Source organism: Zonotrichia albicollis, chromosome 6 (genome assembly GCF_047830755.1).
Source record: "Zonotrichia albicollis isolate bZonAlb1 chromosome 6, bZonAlb1.hap1, whole genome shotgun sequence".
Taxonomy (NCBI): domain Eukaryota; kingdom Metazoa; phylum Chordata; class Aves; order Passeriformes; family Passerellidae; genus Zonotrichia; species Zonotrichia albicollis.
This window is the reverse complement of record NC_133824.1, coordinates 7,559,031-7,573,100: the sequence shown is the minus strand read 5'-3', so window position 1 is coordinate 7,573,100 and position 14,070 is coordinate 7,559,031. Positions and strand designations below refer to the sequence as shown.

The following is a 14,070-nucleotide window of genomic DNA, read 5'->3' as shown; positions in this document are numbered from 1 at the left end:
AATCTATAAAGAGTGTGACTTTTTTATAATATTCTGAAAGTTTATGCAGACTACTCCAGGCAGATGCTTCAAGAACACCTCTTAGAATCCCTTTGCTTTGCTTTGCGCAGGGCACGAATGCTCAGTGAGCCCGACGGGGGCAGCTCAAGCCACGCTCGGGGCTGCCTTTGAACGAGCCCCTTCCGAGCCCAGAACGCCGGGCCGGCTCCCCGAGACTCTGCGGTGCCGGGGCGAGCCGAACCGAGCTGAGCTGAGCCGAGCTGAGCCGAGCCGAGCCAGTTCCGTCCCGTCCGCTCCCGTCCCACCCGGCCCAGCCCCGCGCACGCGCCGCCCCGCGGCCGTTGGCGCTTTGTTTTCAAACCTCGGCCGGCGTCGCTGCCGCCGCCACCGCGACTACATTCCCCAGCGTGCCCCGCGGCTCTGACTCCCTCTGCGCACGCGCGGCCGGGCGAGCGTGCGCGCCGTGCGGGGGTGTTCGCAGCGCTGCGTCAGGCCCCCCCCGCCCCGGGACGTTGCTGTGGTAGCGTCCGGGCGCCATGTTAGAAGGCCGGAGGGGAAGAGGCGAGTGAAGCGGCGGCGGCGGCCGGGCCCGGCACAGCCGCTCCCTCCGCTCCCGGGGCCTGGCCCCGGCCCGTGCCATGGTCGCGGCTCCCGCCGCTCCGCAGGACGAGTGACCGGTCCTCAGGCGGCAGCGGTGGGTGAGGGGGAAGAAGAGGAGGAAGAAGGGGACGACGCGGCGGCGGTGGTGGCGGCGGCGGCGGAGGAGGAGGAGGAGGGGCCGGAGAGACGATGCCGTTGTAAGTCCGGGAGCTCGCGGGGCGCGCTCGGGGCTCGCGTTGTGCCGGCCCCGGCCCGGCGCTCCCCACATGCCCGGGCCCTTCCTGCCGGGGCTCGGGCCCTTCCCCCGCGCGGTCCCCTCGGCCCGGGCGCTTCCGCTGCCGCAGTGTGCGGCCCTGGCGCTGCTGCCCGCGCCGCCGGAGCTCCACGCTTTCTCGCCCCCCATCGTGCGAGCCCCGGAGCTGATAGCGATACGGCTTTTGCCTTGTTGTCGCCGCCTTTGCGATCTCGCAGCGGCAACGTGCGGGGCGGGGGGGACGCGTGCGGCGCTCTCTGCTCGCCGCTGCTGGGTCAGGGCGCACGAAGGGATGAGACCCGCGTGTTTGTCCCTCGCTCGCCCCGGCCGCTAAGGGTGAAGCGCTTTCCCCCAGCCCCGTGAGGTCTCTCCCGCTGTGACCACGCGGACAGTTTATCCCCGTTCCGGAGCAGGAGACCCTGGGCCGCTGGTTCCGGGGGGCTCCCCGAGCCCGGCGTGCTGCCCTTGGAACCCCCCGCTGCCGGCGGCTCCGGGCAGCGCCCCCGCCGGCGGACGGGCCCGCGCGTCCCTCCCGCCCGCCGGCGGCAGCCGCGGCGCCTGTGCGCTGGCCGGGCCGTGCCCTGACCCTGCTGGCAGTCGGGAATAACCAAGTGTGACCTTATTCAGCCCAGTTTGTTCGCTGATTTTTTTCTTTTACCTCTGGCTTTTTTTTTTCGCTTCCTTTTTTTTTTTTTCCCGTCCCTCATCGCTGACGTTTTTACGAATTCTGATTGAGACGACAAAACTTAAAGCTCCTCAGTTCTGAAGTTCACAATCTTAGTATTTTATTACGCTATAGAGATCGAGGGAAACAGTGATGTGTAGGTTATCAAGTAACTTTTCAGAATAAGGCATGTTTATATATTTTGCTCGGTTGATCTGTTTATTTGTGTTTTTTTTGTTTGTGTGGTGGGGTTTTTTTTCGTTGAAGGAGAAATATAAAGAGTTTGTAATTCTGCACTCTTTCTCTCACTGTTATAATTTGGGATTATTCGCTGTGGTTAAAAATATGTCAACTTTTAAGTGGCGAATGGCCAGGGTTGTCTGTTGTGGTTGTTAATTCAGTCTGAAGTACTGCAAAGTTAGTCATGGGGTGGATGACATGATAGAAACTTATCTGAGAGGGTTTATGGCAGGGAAGGAACCAGTGGGTGAATGCAGGAAGGAAAATGGTTATGCTGAGTAGGTTCTAATGGTTGTATAACGAAGCGCCAATGTCTTTATAGGTGAGTTTTGCACATGTTAATTATGGCAATGAAAAGTTACCAGAAGTCAGCTTTTGAAGTTGGTTAGGCTTTTCAGCCTCAGGAAAATGGGAGGGTATTTATTCCACTTGCTTTCATTCTTAGCTTATTGTGTTGTGACTACATAAATTCCAAAGGCTTAGTAATAACATGTAAAAGTTTGGGCTACTTTTATGTGTTGTAATAACAGCCATCTTCAATTTTGAAAATTTTGGAATGATTTGATAATTTCTCTTGATGTAGGTGTCTATGATACTTTAACTAGAAACACTTAAATAACAGTACATAGTTACAGTGGCACCAAGTTATTTCTATTTTCAGTGTAAACATTATTTGGCAACTTAACTAGTACAGGAGATTTATTGTAGTTAGCAAAAATGGGCCTTTTTCAGTTTATGCATTTGTTCTGTCATTTGTATGTTTGACATTGTTGACTTGGGATCATCCAGTCAAGACTTTAAAGTGAGTATTATAATGCCACTAAGTAGAAATGCTGGTAATGCTAATTCTTGAGTTTGTGAAGTGAAGCCTCTGACTTTAGAGAAGAGAAAGAGGCAGCTTGGGAAGATTTTTCCTCTGTAATTTTTTCCAGACAGTTGATTCTGTCTTCTGGACGATAATCTTGTTGAGTGAAAGTAGAATAACCCTATGTTACTGCCAAACTTTCATGGTGACAAAATGTTCTTTTTTCTTTTTTTTTTTTTTTTTTTTTTTTTTTTTTTTTTTTTGCCTGACTTTTCAATATGTTGTTCAAACTGCGTTTTCAGCCCTGGTGTTTACAATTGACAGGCCTTGTCAAATCTTATTTCTTATACAACCAGAGGTTGTCATTCTTGACTTGGAGTTCCGGGTTCTCCAGAGTTCACCAGTGTTCATATTGCACTTAACAGTATGATTCAAAAGTAGAAAACCAATCAAATTCTTCCTGTATATGGTACATCAATAGTAAGACTGCTGATGCTGATATCTGGCATTTACAGAAGCCTTCGGTATTTTTTTAAATATTAAAATTTATTTTAGAGACTTTAATGACTTTTTGTTAGAATTCTCATGTGAGGAGCACTAGGAGCTGTATAAGGAAGAAGTCTTTACAGAAAAGCTGATTGGAAGCAAGGATGACAATTTCCCCTGTCATAAAGATATATTTGAGTGCATGGTTGTGTATAGAATGGTCCTGTGCTTTATCTGAAACATAAGATACCAGGGAAGGATGAGCTCACTAAGCTGTTCATGTGTTTTGGTTGGATCTGGGGCTTATACAGAAAGGCTTCTGACTCAGTGAAGGTGGAGCTATGTGTATGAGAGTGATGATTTGCTCTTTTCATGTAACCTGGGGCTTTCTAACCCTCCAAACAGAGAGAACATGAATCTGTTTCTTAGTGAGGTGCTGAATGTCTGTGTGTGCTGAATTCATGGCAAAACACTTTGGAAATGTTTTGTTTTATTCTGTTACCAGAAGTGGAAAAGTGCTTTGAGGCCTATACATGAACATTTTAAAAGATAAGATCTATAAATTTTCAGTATTATTAGTATTGCTAACTTCTATATTAGAGTTTCGGAATGTCATTAAAAGTTATTCTTTCCAATGGACAGTCAAGCTGATTCTCACTTTTGAAATAATACTTCTCATTTTCTCTTTCACTGGACTTTGCTGTAGACATAGGCAAAGTCATTGTTTTCTTCACTTTTCATTAGAGAATGTTAGTTTACATGCTGGAAATGCAGCATTGTATTTAAAATGCCTTGTGCTGACTGGGAATGGATAAGTAGTGTCTCTGAGCAGAGAGAGTTGAGAATTTTATAGGCTGTTAGTAAAGGAATTAAATTATTCTTAACTTTGGAGAGCAGTGGACTGACTTTAGAGGAATAGTTGCTATAATATAAAGTGATAGCTTTCTTAACTGAGAAGCAATTAATACAAAAATGTGTGCTGAGGATTAGATGCAAGGATATATGGTTTTGCAGTAGCTTTCAGTCTTCCAGTATCACTCTAAAAAAGGACTGAGATTATACCTGTTAATGTAAAGGTACTGCACAGACCTGGGAAACCCAGTTATTTTGGGCTGAGCAGATTTCACCACTGAGACAAATTAATCTCTTAACAGTGAAATGCTTTGTGAGATTCCTAGTTCTTAGTTTACAGTCCTTGTTATCTTTTGATTCAGCCTTACTGAAATTCTTAAATTGCTCTTGAGTTTTTTGTCTCCCATATAGCCATAAAAATAGTTTTTGGTTCAGCTGCTGCCTTTGCAGTTCATGAGCACTTTCTTTTCTTTAAACTGGAGAAACTTCTCCTTCAGCTGTGTTAGTAGGACTATTGTGGATGGGTTTTTGTTTGCTCATGCTGCCTTTCTTGTTCTTCTGTGTGAACAGAAGAGCCAGAGAGCTCAGGAGAGTGTCCAAGGTCAGCAGAATGTGTGTGAATGAGCTTCCTTTTGCCATAGGTGAGCCTCTTCTGCACCCCTGTTACCTGCAATTGCTCCAGTGCCTGTGTTCAAGCCAGTGTTTGTTTTGAACACTTCATACTGAGACTTGAAGACATAATTCATGGCCTGAATAGTCCAGTAATATTCTGCTAGATACTGAAACTTTTATTCAGGGGGACAGCTGTATTGTCTTAACCATTTGAAACATGTTCCCAGTAACTGATTTGCACAGACTTCATTGCTGTTTCCTGCCTAGATTTTTGAAACTTCTTGTGGAGTGATGATGTAAGCATTAAGCTGGAATCTTCACTCTGAATTGCCAGTCGCTCATTGCTGAAGGAAATTCAAAATGAAGCAAAACTCCTCAGCAGAGTTTCTCTGAATCTGGACACAGTGGAGCTTGAGCTCCGTGAATTTAGCTCCAGCTGGTTAACCAGATGGTGTGATGACCAGTATTGTTTCAGGAGTCTGACTGAGGTGTCTTCATCAGCAAATAAAAAGGAATACATTTTGCTGAGCTAATCAGTAGAGGCAAATAGAGAAGTGAGGATAATCATTGAGAATCCTTAAGTTGTGTATTTTGCCTTAGTATCTGGATGAGTTTGAAACTTAAGGGGATTTAAATTGTTATGATTTGTTCAATATTATGCTATGTATTTTTAATATTTCAGTTGTTTGTATAGTCTTTTATTTTTGTGATGTTTCCCAAATTTCAGGATCATGATATGTAGATAGCGTGGTACTGGTAGCAACTGTATTTTGGTTTTGATAAGAAATGTAAAATCCCAACAGAAACAGCACTTAAAATAATACTGTTAGAATGGATGTGGAATACAGGGAGAGAAGAGGAACAAGTGTTTAGAAAGACAAGTTTTCTTGTGGGGGTAGAAGTTGGTTTAAATAAAGAGCACATCTGAAAAAGTTCAAGACAGGATTGCTGATTTTTCTGAGGATGAAGAAAGGTTCTAGTGTTCTTAAAGCAAACAATAGTACAGAACTTGGAATTACTCTCCAAGTCTTAGTTATATATGGGACAGTGTTACATAGGTACAGCTGTATTTGTGCTGTGTTCAGTTTAAATGGATGTGTTCAGGCTATCACCTGATCTTCAGAAGATGCATTGTAATCCCTCCTCTGCCTTAGAACAACATTTAGTCACTTCCATATAAAGGAGTTTAGAGGTGTTTGCTCTGGAAACTGTAAAGCTTCTTACAAGCTTTATTTGGTTTTTTTTTTCCTTCCACTTCTGCACTGCTTAAAATGGGTTTTAGCAGTGGCCATATAGCCAGGGTCTGTTCTTTTAGTTAGGTAGTTGCTGGTAACAATATAAAAAGATACTGCTTACCAAAACTTGAAGTTCTGAGGAAAAAGTTTGGCTGCACTTCAGCTTAACATAGACTAGATTGTGTTTGTATTTTTATATGGGGAAGAAAGACATGTAAGTTTCTTTTTGATTAAATTGATATTTGAATCTGAAATACTGAATCATAACACTTTAGAATAAATCCACTGTAGCTGTTGCCCAGCTTGCACGTGGTAAATTGTTAGTGTAAGTTCTTAAAAAATTCAGATTAAATCAGAGCTGCAACAATAGCATGTTAAATTTAACTCTGTATAATTTTCTGTGACTTTATTTTGTATTTGTGCAATTGACAGATAGCTCATGGTCATCTCAGAATGATAGGATGATCTTCATGTTTATATGTGGTTAACAAGAAACAAACCCCAAAGCCTCAAATTGTATCTTCATTTTCTTTGTGATCTTAAAAAGAAATGTTTAGCTTTTTTTTTTTTGTTTGTTTGGTTTGTTTATTCTGGTATTTTGGTTTGTTTTTTGTTTTTTATTAAAAACCAAAACCAAACAACAAACACAAAAACCCAAAACAAAAAATCCCACAACTCAACAAGCCCTAGACATGCTTTCAGTTGTGTCAGACCCAGATGATCTGCCACATCTGCTGTTGTCAAGAGTGAGTAGCTGAGATGGAACTTCAGTTGTTGTTTAATACTCTGCGTGTTGTTAATGTGTAACTTTAGTGAGAACCAGAAGTGATTTACCATCAAGGTATTGACTTCCCAGCAAGGCTAATCCCTAATCCGTTTGGGTAGCAGGTCAGCACTGATACTTCCCTGGCTTTTCACCTTTCTCTTTGAATAAAATTGGTAGCTTAATTGGCACGTCTTCTCTGGATGTGTCACAAGTAAAAGGTGGAATGTCCATAAGCCCATGTGTGACTATGGGAAAATATTGGAGTGTATGATCTCTATGGAAGGTAGGAGGCAGGGAGAGGATATACCTTTACTTGTTTGTTTATATGAACTTTCATGCTGCCTTTTAAATGAATACATGGACAGAATAAGTTACTTTATTCAGTCCTTCATTAAGTTTAACAAACTTTCTTGCCATACCGTTTTTTCTTGAATTTTCTAAAGGAATTTTTTTCATATTCTTTGTTGTGCGACAGAAACCTTAAACTAGAGTTAACTTAGCAGGTGTAAACAGCAGAGCTTCGATTTAAATGTTTTTATCTGGAAATTAATTATGTTCTCTTCAGTGTTAATACATGTTAACTGTCTTCTGCAGCTACCAAAGTCTTGAAGGCATCTGTGCTGAGAATTGTTACACACTAACCCAGTGCAAGGGTACTTACTAACTCCTCAGTGCTCAAAAATACCTGGAACACTTGTGTTGGAGAGGTCCGGTGCTGTTGATAGCATCGTTATTCCATTACTGTAAAAGTAAATGTAAGAACCGTAGCTGGCTTTATGTAACAGTTCCCAGAGATGTTTATCTGGTGATCGATGACGTTGGCTGTTTGAAGCCGTTGTTTTAGTGAGCAGTTTCGGAGCGGTTCGTGCCCTGTGGCCGTGCTCTGGTGGGCCTGCAGGGGCTGAGGAGCACGGGGGTGAGTCCCTGCTGGGAGGGGTTTGGGAGGCAGAGCTGCACATGGCACTGCCAGGGCTGGGTGTAAACCTCACTAGGGAGGAGAGCTGATGTTTGCCTGGGGTTTATGTGCTGTAATTTTATCGACAATGTAAAGGGTTATGTTTAGTTCTTAGTTCTTGAATTTGTGAATCATGGCCCTTTCAAGTAGGGGGAATATAGAGGCCTCTGTCAGCATTGGTGACTTCAGACATTAGCTCAGCAGAATCTGGTTTTGAGTGACATTGAGTCTTTTTTGAAAACTAGTAACAGCATCTGCCAGGCTGTTTTTGCCAGCCCTTTTAATGAAGTCTAATATCTGCTGAATTGGATTCAGTTTCTTGCTATGAATGGGTGAAAATTAGAGTTAGACCATCAGGAAATTTTTACACAAAGCTAAAATATTGATTGTTTTGTACTACCGCTTTAAAAAACCTGCAAAAGTTAACTACAAATCTTAAATTAAAAAGCATGTCGTTTTTATTTCAAAATAACAATTGGCAATAGGGGAGAAAATGTAGTTCAAACAACTTACTTTGTGGTATAAGTTAAAATATTCAAAGGATGTTTATACATTGACACTTTTTGTTTTCTGGCTGCTTTTTTTAGAGGCACTTGAGTGGCTGAAGATACTACTTGTGTTGACATTCCTAAAGTTTTTTGTGTTTTTTTTTTTTTTGAAGAGAAGAAAGTTTTAAAAGGAGCAAAAAGTTTTAGGGGCTTCCTTTGTCCTTAATTTGAATTACTGTTTTATGTAATTCATCTGGACAGATTTTTTAAAGAAAAATGTTTTCATTGACACTTAAAGTGCTAGGATGTATATGATTTATTCAGCTCCTACCAGATTTTTTATTAGCTCAAGGATAAAAGTATAAAATAATTTTCCTGGACATTGCCCTAGTCTCCACAATTACTTGATCGTTAATTTTTTTAAATGTATACTTTTTAATGTTTTTCCTGATGTGCCCTTTTTTTTTTTTTTTTTTGCTGATGAGCAAAGGGACAGATGTGCTTGTGCTTAAGCTTGCATTGTGACTAAATTCTTGATTGCAAACAAATTGTAGTACTTGAAATTGTTATTAAATGGATTCAACTTCTGGAAAACTATATCGTGTTTTGTGTATTCTTGCCAATTTTTAATTTAGTTTTTTTTTTAATAGCCCTTATGGAAATGAGGAATGAAATCTTGAGATGATTATGATAAATAATGGAAGTAAAATTAAAGTACTGCTTTAGTTTTTGCACATGTAATAGGTAGCTAGCTTTGTGAAAATATTGCTCATTTTGTACGATAGAAATAGGATATAATAGGTGTAAACATGCAGGGCTGATAGTAGAGCAGTATAACCAAGGAATGTTATGGCTGCCAAGAATGGGGCTTTCACTTTTGCTGTCAGCTTGACTTTTTGACATGAAGGATTCTCTTTACTTTAGGCTTTATGAAAGTGAAGGAACCCAAACTGATACAGGTTTTGCCCTAGTAGAATGAAAAAAAAAATATGGGGGGAAAAAAATGACTGCATATTAAAAGAAGGTGAAAGGTAATTCAATTGGTGTTCTTAGCAGGACAGATTTAACAGAGTGATTTGGGATGAAAATGCTCACACTAGGCTTAACTTTTTTTTTTTCTTAGTATGTATCTCTTGTCTACTCTGATTAGAAAAAATAAATTTCTTTGGTTTTGTTTCTGTCAGTAACTTTATCCAATTGCCTTTATTAGTCCCGTTACAACCCAGGGATCACAAACACAGCAACTACAGAAGCATTATGGCATTACCTCACCCATCAGTTTAGCTGCCCCCAAGGAGTTTGACTGCATGCTTACCCAGAAATTAATCGAAACCCTAAAACCTTATGGTGTGTTTGAAGAGGAAGAGGAGCTGCAACGCAGGTGAGTGAACACTGTTTTGTGTCCTGCCATGAGGTTCATGTGTGACTGTTGAACACCAAGTGTGTGTGTGTTCTTTCAAATGCTTTCTTAAACGCCTAGTGGAATTGTAAGCTTAATTTTCCTCAATTGTTTTGCGGAGAAAAGAAGAAACTTCACAACTTTATAAAAGTTGTAAAGCTCGGTATGTTCATTACAGCGCTGGACACAAGTGGAGATTGCTCTCCTCAAAAGGCATGCGTACCTCTGAGAACTTCAGCTCTCCCTTTATCCCCCTCTCAAATACATATGCCTACAGTTTCACAATAGCTTCATACATATTCATTTTTATGGGTTTCGTGTGACTTTTAGCACTAGTTCCTTTTTATCAGAAAGAATTCCGAGGTCAGGCTGACTTGCCCTTACAGCAGTCCCTGTCTCTCTCTATCATCTTCTGTCTCCTCCCCTTTATCTCTGTCCTTCACTGAAGTAACTTCACTGAGCTTAGGCCTTGCAGTCTGGGTAAATAGCTACGATTTCTTACCACAGACTCAACTCAAAAATGCACATTTCACCGAAATTAAAATGGATTTCTATCCTGGAAAATTTTCACTTTGCTTCACAATTAAGAGTAATACCTCAAAACACAGAGAGGAATTAAAATGGCCTTAAAATTTAAGAGGCTGGTGCATTTGCATTTTTTCCCCTTCATCACTACTTCATTGTAATGGACTTCATACTTTTTTTTCCTTATTAAGCTTTTTGAGGATTCCCCCCCCCCCCCCCCCCCCCAGTACTGCTTGTCACTGTTCTTTTAGATGCATGAGTTATACAAATTACCATTTTATTTTCCAAATGAGTTGAATTCATGTGTGTATGCCTTGCATGCTTTCTTTTTTTTTGGAGCTTAAATCTCTTGAATGTTTCTAAGGGGTGAAAAATAGTGGGAATGTTGTGGGAGTAACTCTTTCAGTATATATGTATATATAACAAGATCTCTAATTAGAACTGTAGTGTTACTGAAGTTGACTTACCGTGTTATGATGGTAACATTATAATGATAAAAAATTCTACTAGTTTTGTCTAAGTTTGTAACCTGTCATTCTGCTGTTTTATTAATAGGATTCTAATTTTGGGAAAATTAAATAACTTGGTAAAGGAATGGATCCGAGAAATCAGTGAAAGCAAGGTATGGGTGTACTTTATTTTACATGGGGTTGCCAATATTGTGTTTTGAAGAGTGCTGTAGGAAGATTACTCTAAAACACATTCCTGTACTGAATGGAATGAACCTCAGATTTGGGGAATCAAAAGAGATACCATCCTTGTGTAGCTTCTTTTGTTTACAAGCAGCATTGCCCCTTCATAGTAGCAGAACCTTGTCAAAGAAAGGAGCTGATAGATGTAACTTTTTCTCAAAATTCCTGCGTATAGTACTGTACTAATCACAGGCTTAGAGTATTTGCCTTTGTGAAACAGTGCTTAATCTTAAAATGAACTTACTGCATCTTTGTTGTCTGTGGTATTTTTCTTTAATGTTGTTCCTGTAATGTTACTTTTGTACACTAATAATGCTGATACTGTTTTTGCCAGGTTATAGCAATCAGTGTTCTCACACATATTGTTTGACTGGTTATAGATTTGTGTGATTGTAGTGTTTTTTTTTTTTTTTTTTTCTAAGAGGAAACACCTGATTTTTTTTTTAGGCTATTTTGCTTTGTGTGTATTTGGGATTTTATGTTTTCTGTATACTTTCTTTATGCAATGAGAATTTATATATGAACAAGATTATGAGCAGGGACAGTCCTGCTATGTGTGTCTTGGTCCTTGAAAACAAAATAGTGAGAATATCATGACCCATGTAAGATTGAAGGCTGCTTAAGTTAATATCATGTACATTAAAAATAGAAGTTTGGCTTTATTTTGTCTTCTGCTGCATAAACAAACATTCATGTAGGGTTTCAGGTTGTAGCATTGCATCCTGTTATGAAAGGATAGCCCTCTTTGCCCACAGTACTGTGGATTCAACAGTTTTTTAAAGACTAGGAATTTTAGTAGATGTACCTAAACAATTTAAACATAAAATAAATGCCTTTCCTAACCCCAAATTTTTATTCAAAGGCTGTGGTACAAGTGTCTCTGAAAGTAATGTAATAAACACTGATAGAGTAGTGTTTTGAGTTGCTCTAAATTGGAATCCATCATCTATTTCTGTGTTTGTCTAAAATGCCTGAGTGGTAAGCAAAATGTTTGATCTCTGTAACATCATAAAGCTGTTGCACCTGAAGTGTAGAATTGGTGCAACAATTACCAGGTTGGAGGTGGTAATGTGTAACGTAGTTGAAATGTTATAAATGATCCAAGTGGCAAAAGTATCTCAGTCTTTTCTGTGAATATTGAGATTATTTCAGTAGTTCAGCAGCATAATTTTTGTGCAATATTTTTCCTCTTGTTTGAAAATAAATGGCTTGTGTTGTTTTAAGTTGTTGAGGTAAAATAACCTTTTTTTGCTCCATTTAGAATCTTCCGCAATCGGTGATAGAAAACGTTGGAGGAAAAATTTTTACATTTGGATCGTATAGATTAGGGGTTCATACAAAAGGTAATTTCCCTTTTTGATAAAAATCCATGTCTTTGAGCTAATGACTGATCTTGCTGTATTTTGAGGTGGTGTTAGATTTCTTAATTTTTTTGGTTAACCACCTCTAGTCTTCATTCTAAATAAAAGAATTATATTCCTGTATTATGTTTTCAGGGCATGAATTGAGAAACAAAGTTGAAAATTATTTAAAGACAGAGGAAGTTGTATACTTATAATTTCATGTTTTGTTCTTAGAAAATTGCACATGTTCCACAATTGGAGCAAGAGCATATGTATGTGTTCTGTATGTTTAATGGCCATGAATTATTTTTCATTTGGTTTGACTTAGTATTTCAAAAAACCACCATTCCACATGATGAAACTAAATTTTACTGCTTAATTATTAATAAAAATATATCTATTGCTGACATTCTATGCATGTGAAGTATTGACTAATACACTTCTGCTAATTAACAATTTCAGGTGCTGATATTGATGCCCTGTGTGTTGCACCGAGACATGTGGAAAGAAGTGATTTTTTCACATCGTTTTATGAAAAGTTAAAACAGCAAGAAGAAGTGAAAGATCTGAGGGTATGTGAAACACCTGGTACAGCTTGCTGACCTGAGGATTAGGAGAACTCTGTAGTGAAAGATGTTGCATTAAATTAGTAAATATAACTTTACTTTTAAGACTTTAAGATTTTTTGTTAACCCGCAGCAAAGCCGAATTTTCTCTGGTCTTGCTTAGTAGATACACTTAAAAATTTGAATGGCAGGATGTTCTCTTAGCATGTATGTTAGTATGGCAAAATTTCTGCTTATTCTCTAGAAGCAGGCAGACACAAATATAAATGTTAGTTTGACAGGGTTCACAGCAAAGCTTGTTTAGTTTTGATGAAGGTTTTATGCTGCTTTTTTATAACTTCGTGCTTACATAAACAGTAATGGTGGCTGATATTAACTAAACTTTTTATATTGGCTGTCAACTGTGCATTTGTAAAGGGAAGCTATATTTTTATTGTGTTTTGTTACTAAATGCTTGTGCGTGATTTTTAGCTTCTAAAGATGATTTCCCTTATTGTAGTGGAAGACCATACTAATGCAGTATTTTGTTTGTGTTATACCTCAGTGACCTCCCTGAGTCAGCTGGTGGGAGCTTTAGTCTTGATATTGGCTCAGAGTAAATTTTCTCTGCTCCAGTTTTTTTTTTTTTTTTTTTTTAGATGAACATAGGTCCTGGCAAGTCTCTGGTTTAGTCCTGCTTTCATAAAATAAATGGGTCTGATTCTGCAGCATTCTTCTAATCTATGCACCCTGTAGTTGGTAACTACCAGGGTAATGCAAACATCTAGTGGTAACACTATATGCACTGAAACAACTGTTTTCAACACTTTATCTGAACACATTCAGTAATCTTTAAATTGACATGCTATATTTAAGAGGATTCAAATTTTCAGGTTTCCATTCACCTTTACTGTAAACTCTTAATTCCAGGTAATGTAGTTGATTAAGCAGCAAGGTATGTATGGTATCCAGTGTAGCGCTGTAGTGATGCAAATAACCTTTATATCAGGGTGTCATAATACTTTTAGATCATTCTAGCTAATATTTGAAGTTTGTACATGTCCATCTTTAGGGGAACATAAACTTTCTTAGTGATTGCTGTAGTGAGTATGAGATGTTTTAAATTTGATTTTTGCTTAGGGTCGATCCATCCTGCCAACCAGTAACGTTAAGATAACCTTAACTAAGGTTTGAGCACAGACAGTAGTGTTGTCTCTAAGAACTGAAATACTTCTGGAAGTTTTAACTCCAACAGTTCAGAGTATTTCTTATTTAGAGGTAGGCAGTGTTCATTGCTTTTACTAAAAACCACGTGCTGCAGATCTGCATTTAGTTCAGATGCTCAGTTCAAGAAAATGATACTTGTGGCTGATTCCAGAAGAGATGTGAAGTTGCATTGTGATATTGTTCTTCAAAACACATTTTCAACTTGTACTTGACCTCTGGAGACTGGTGATTGCTTTAGTTGATGTCAGGCTGCCTAGTTATACAGTCCTCTCCTCATTTCTTATACCAACTGTAGAAGCAGAAATAATAGGGTTTTTAGAGCAAGAATCCCTATAGCTTGAACTTGGAATACTTAAGAAATATTTGTGGAGAGTAAAAGATCA

At 39.6% G+C, this 14,070-nt stretch overlaps 1 protein-coding gene across 4 annotated transcripts in view; it reads left to right on the top strand.

The window, feature by feature from the left end:
• Positions 1 to 498: 498 nt before the first annotated feature.
• PAPOLA (poly(A) polymerase alpha) overlaps positions 499 to 14,070 on the top strand; it is a 44,108-nt gene continuing 30,536 nt past the window's right edge. For 3 of the 4 annotated variants that reach the window (XM_074542386.1, XM_074542387.1, XM_074542385.1), the window contains exons 1-5: positions 500 to 797; positions 9,167 to 9,337; positions 10,436 to 10,502; positions 11,834 to 11,915; positions 12,378 to 12,487. In XM_074542386.1, coding sequence (XP_074398487.1) covers positions 790 to 797; positions 9,167 to 9,337; positions 10,436 to 10,502; positions 11,834 to 11,915; positions 12,378 to 12,487 — 438 coding nt within the window. In that variant the 5' untranslated portion in view covers positions 500 to 789. Of the gene's footprint in view, positions 798 to 9,166; positions 9,338 to 10,435; positions 10,503 to 11,833; positions 11,916 to 12,377; positions 12,488 to 14,070 lie in introns of all 4 variants that reach the window. The other variant, XM_074542388.1, reaches the window with a different exon arrangement.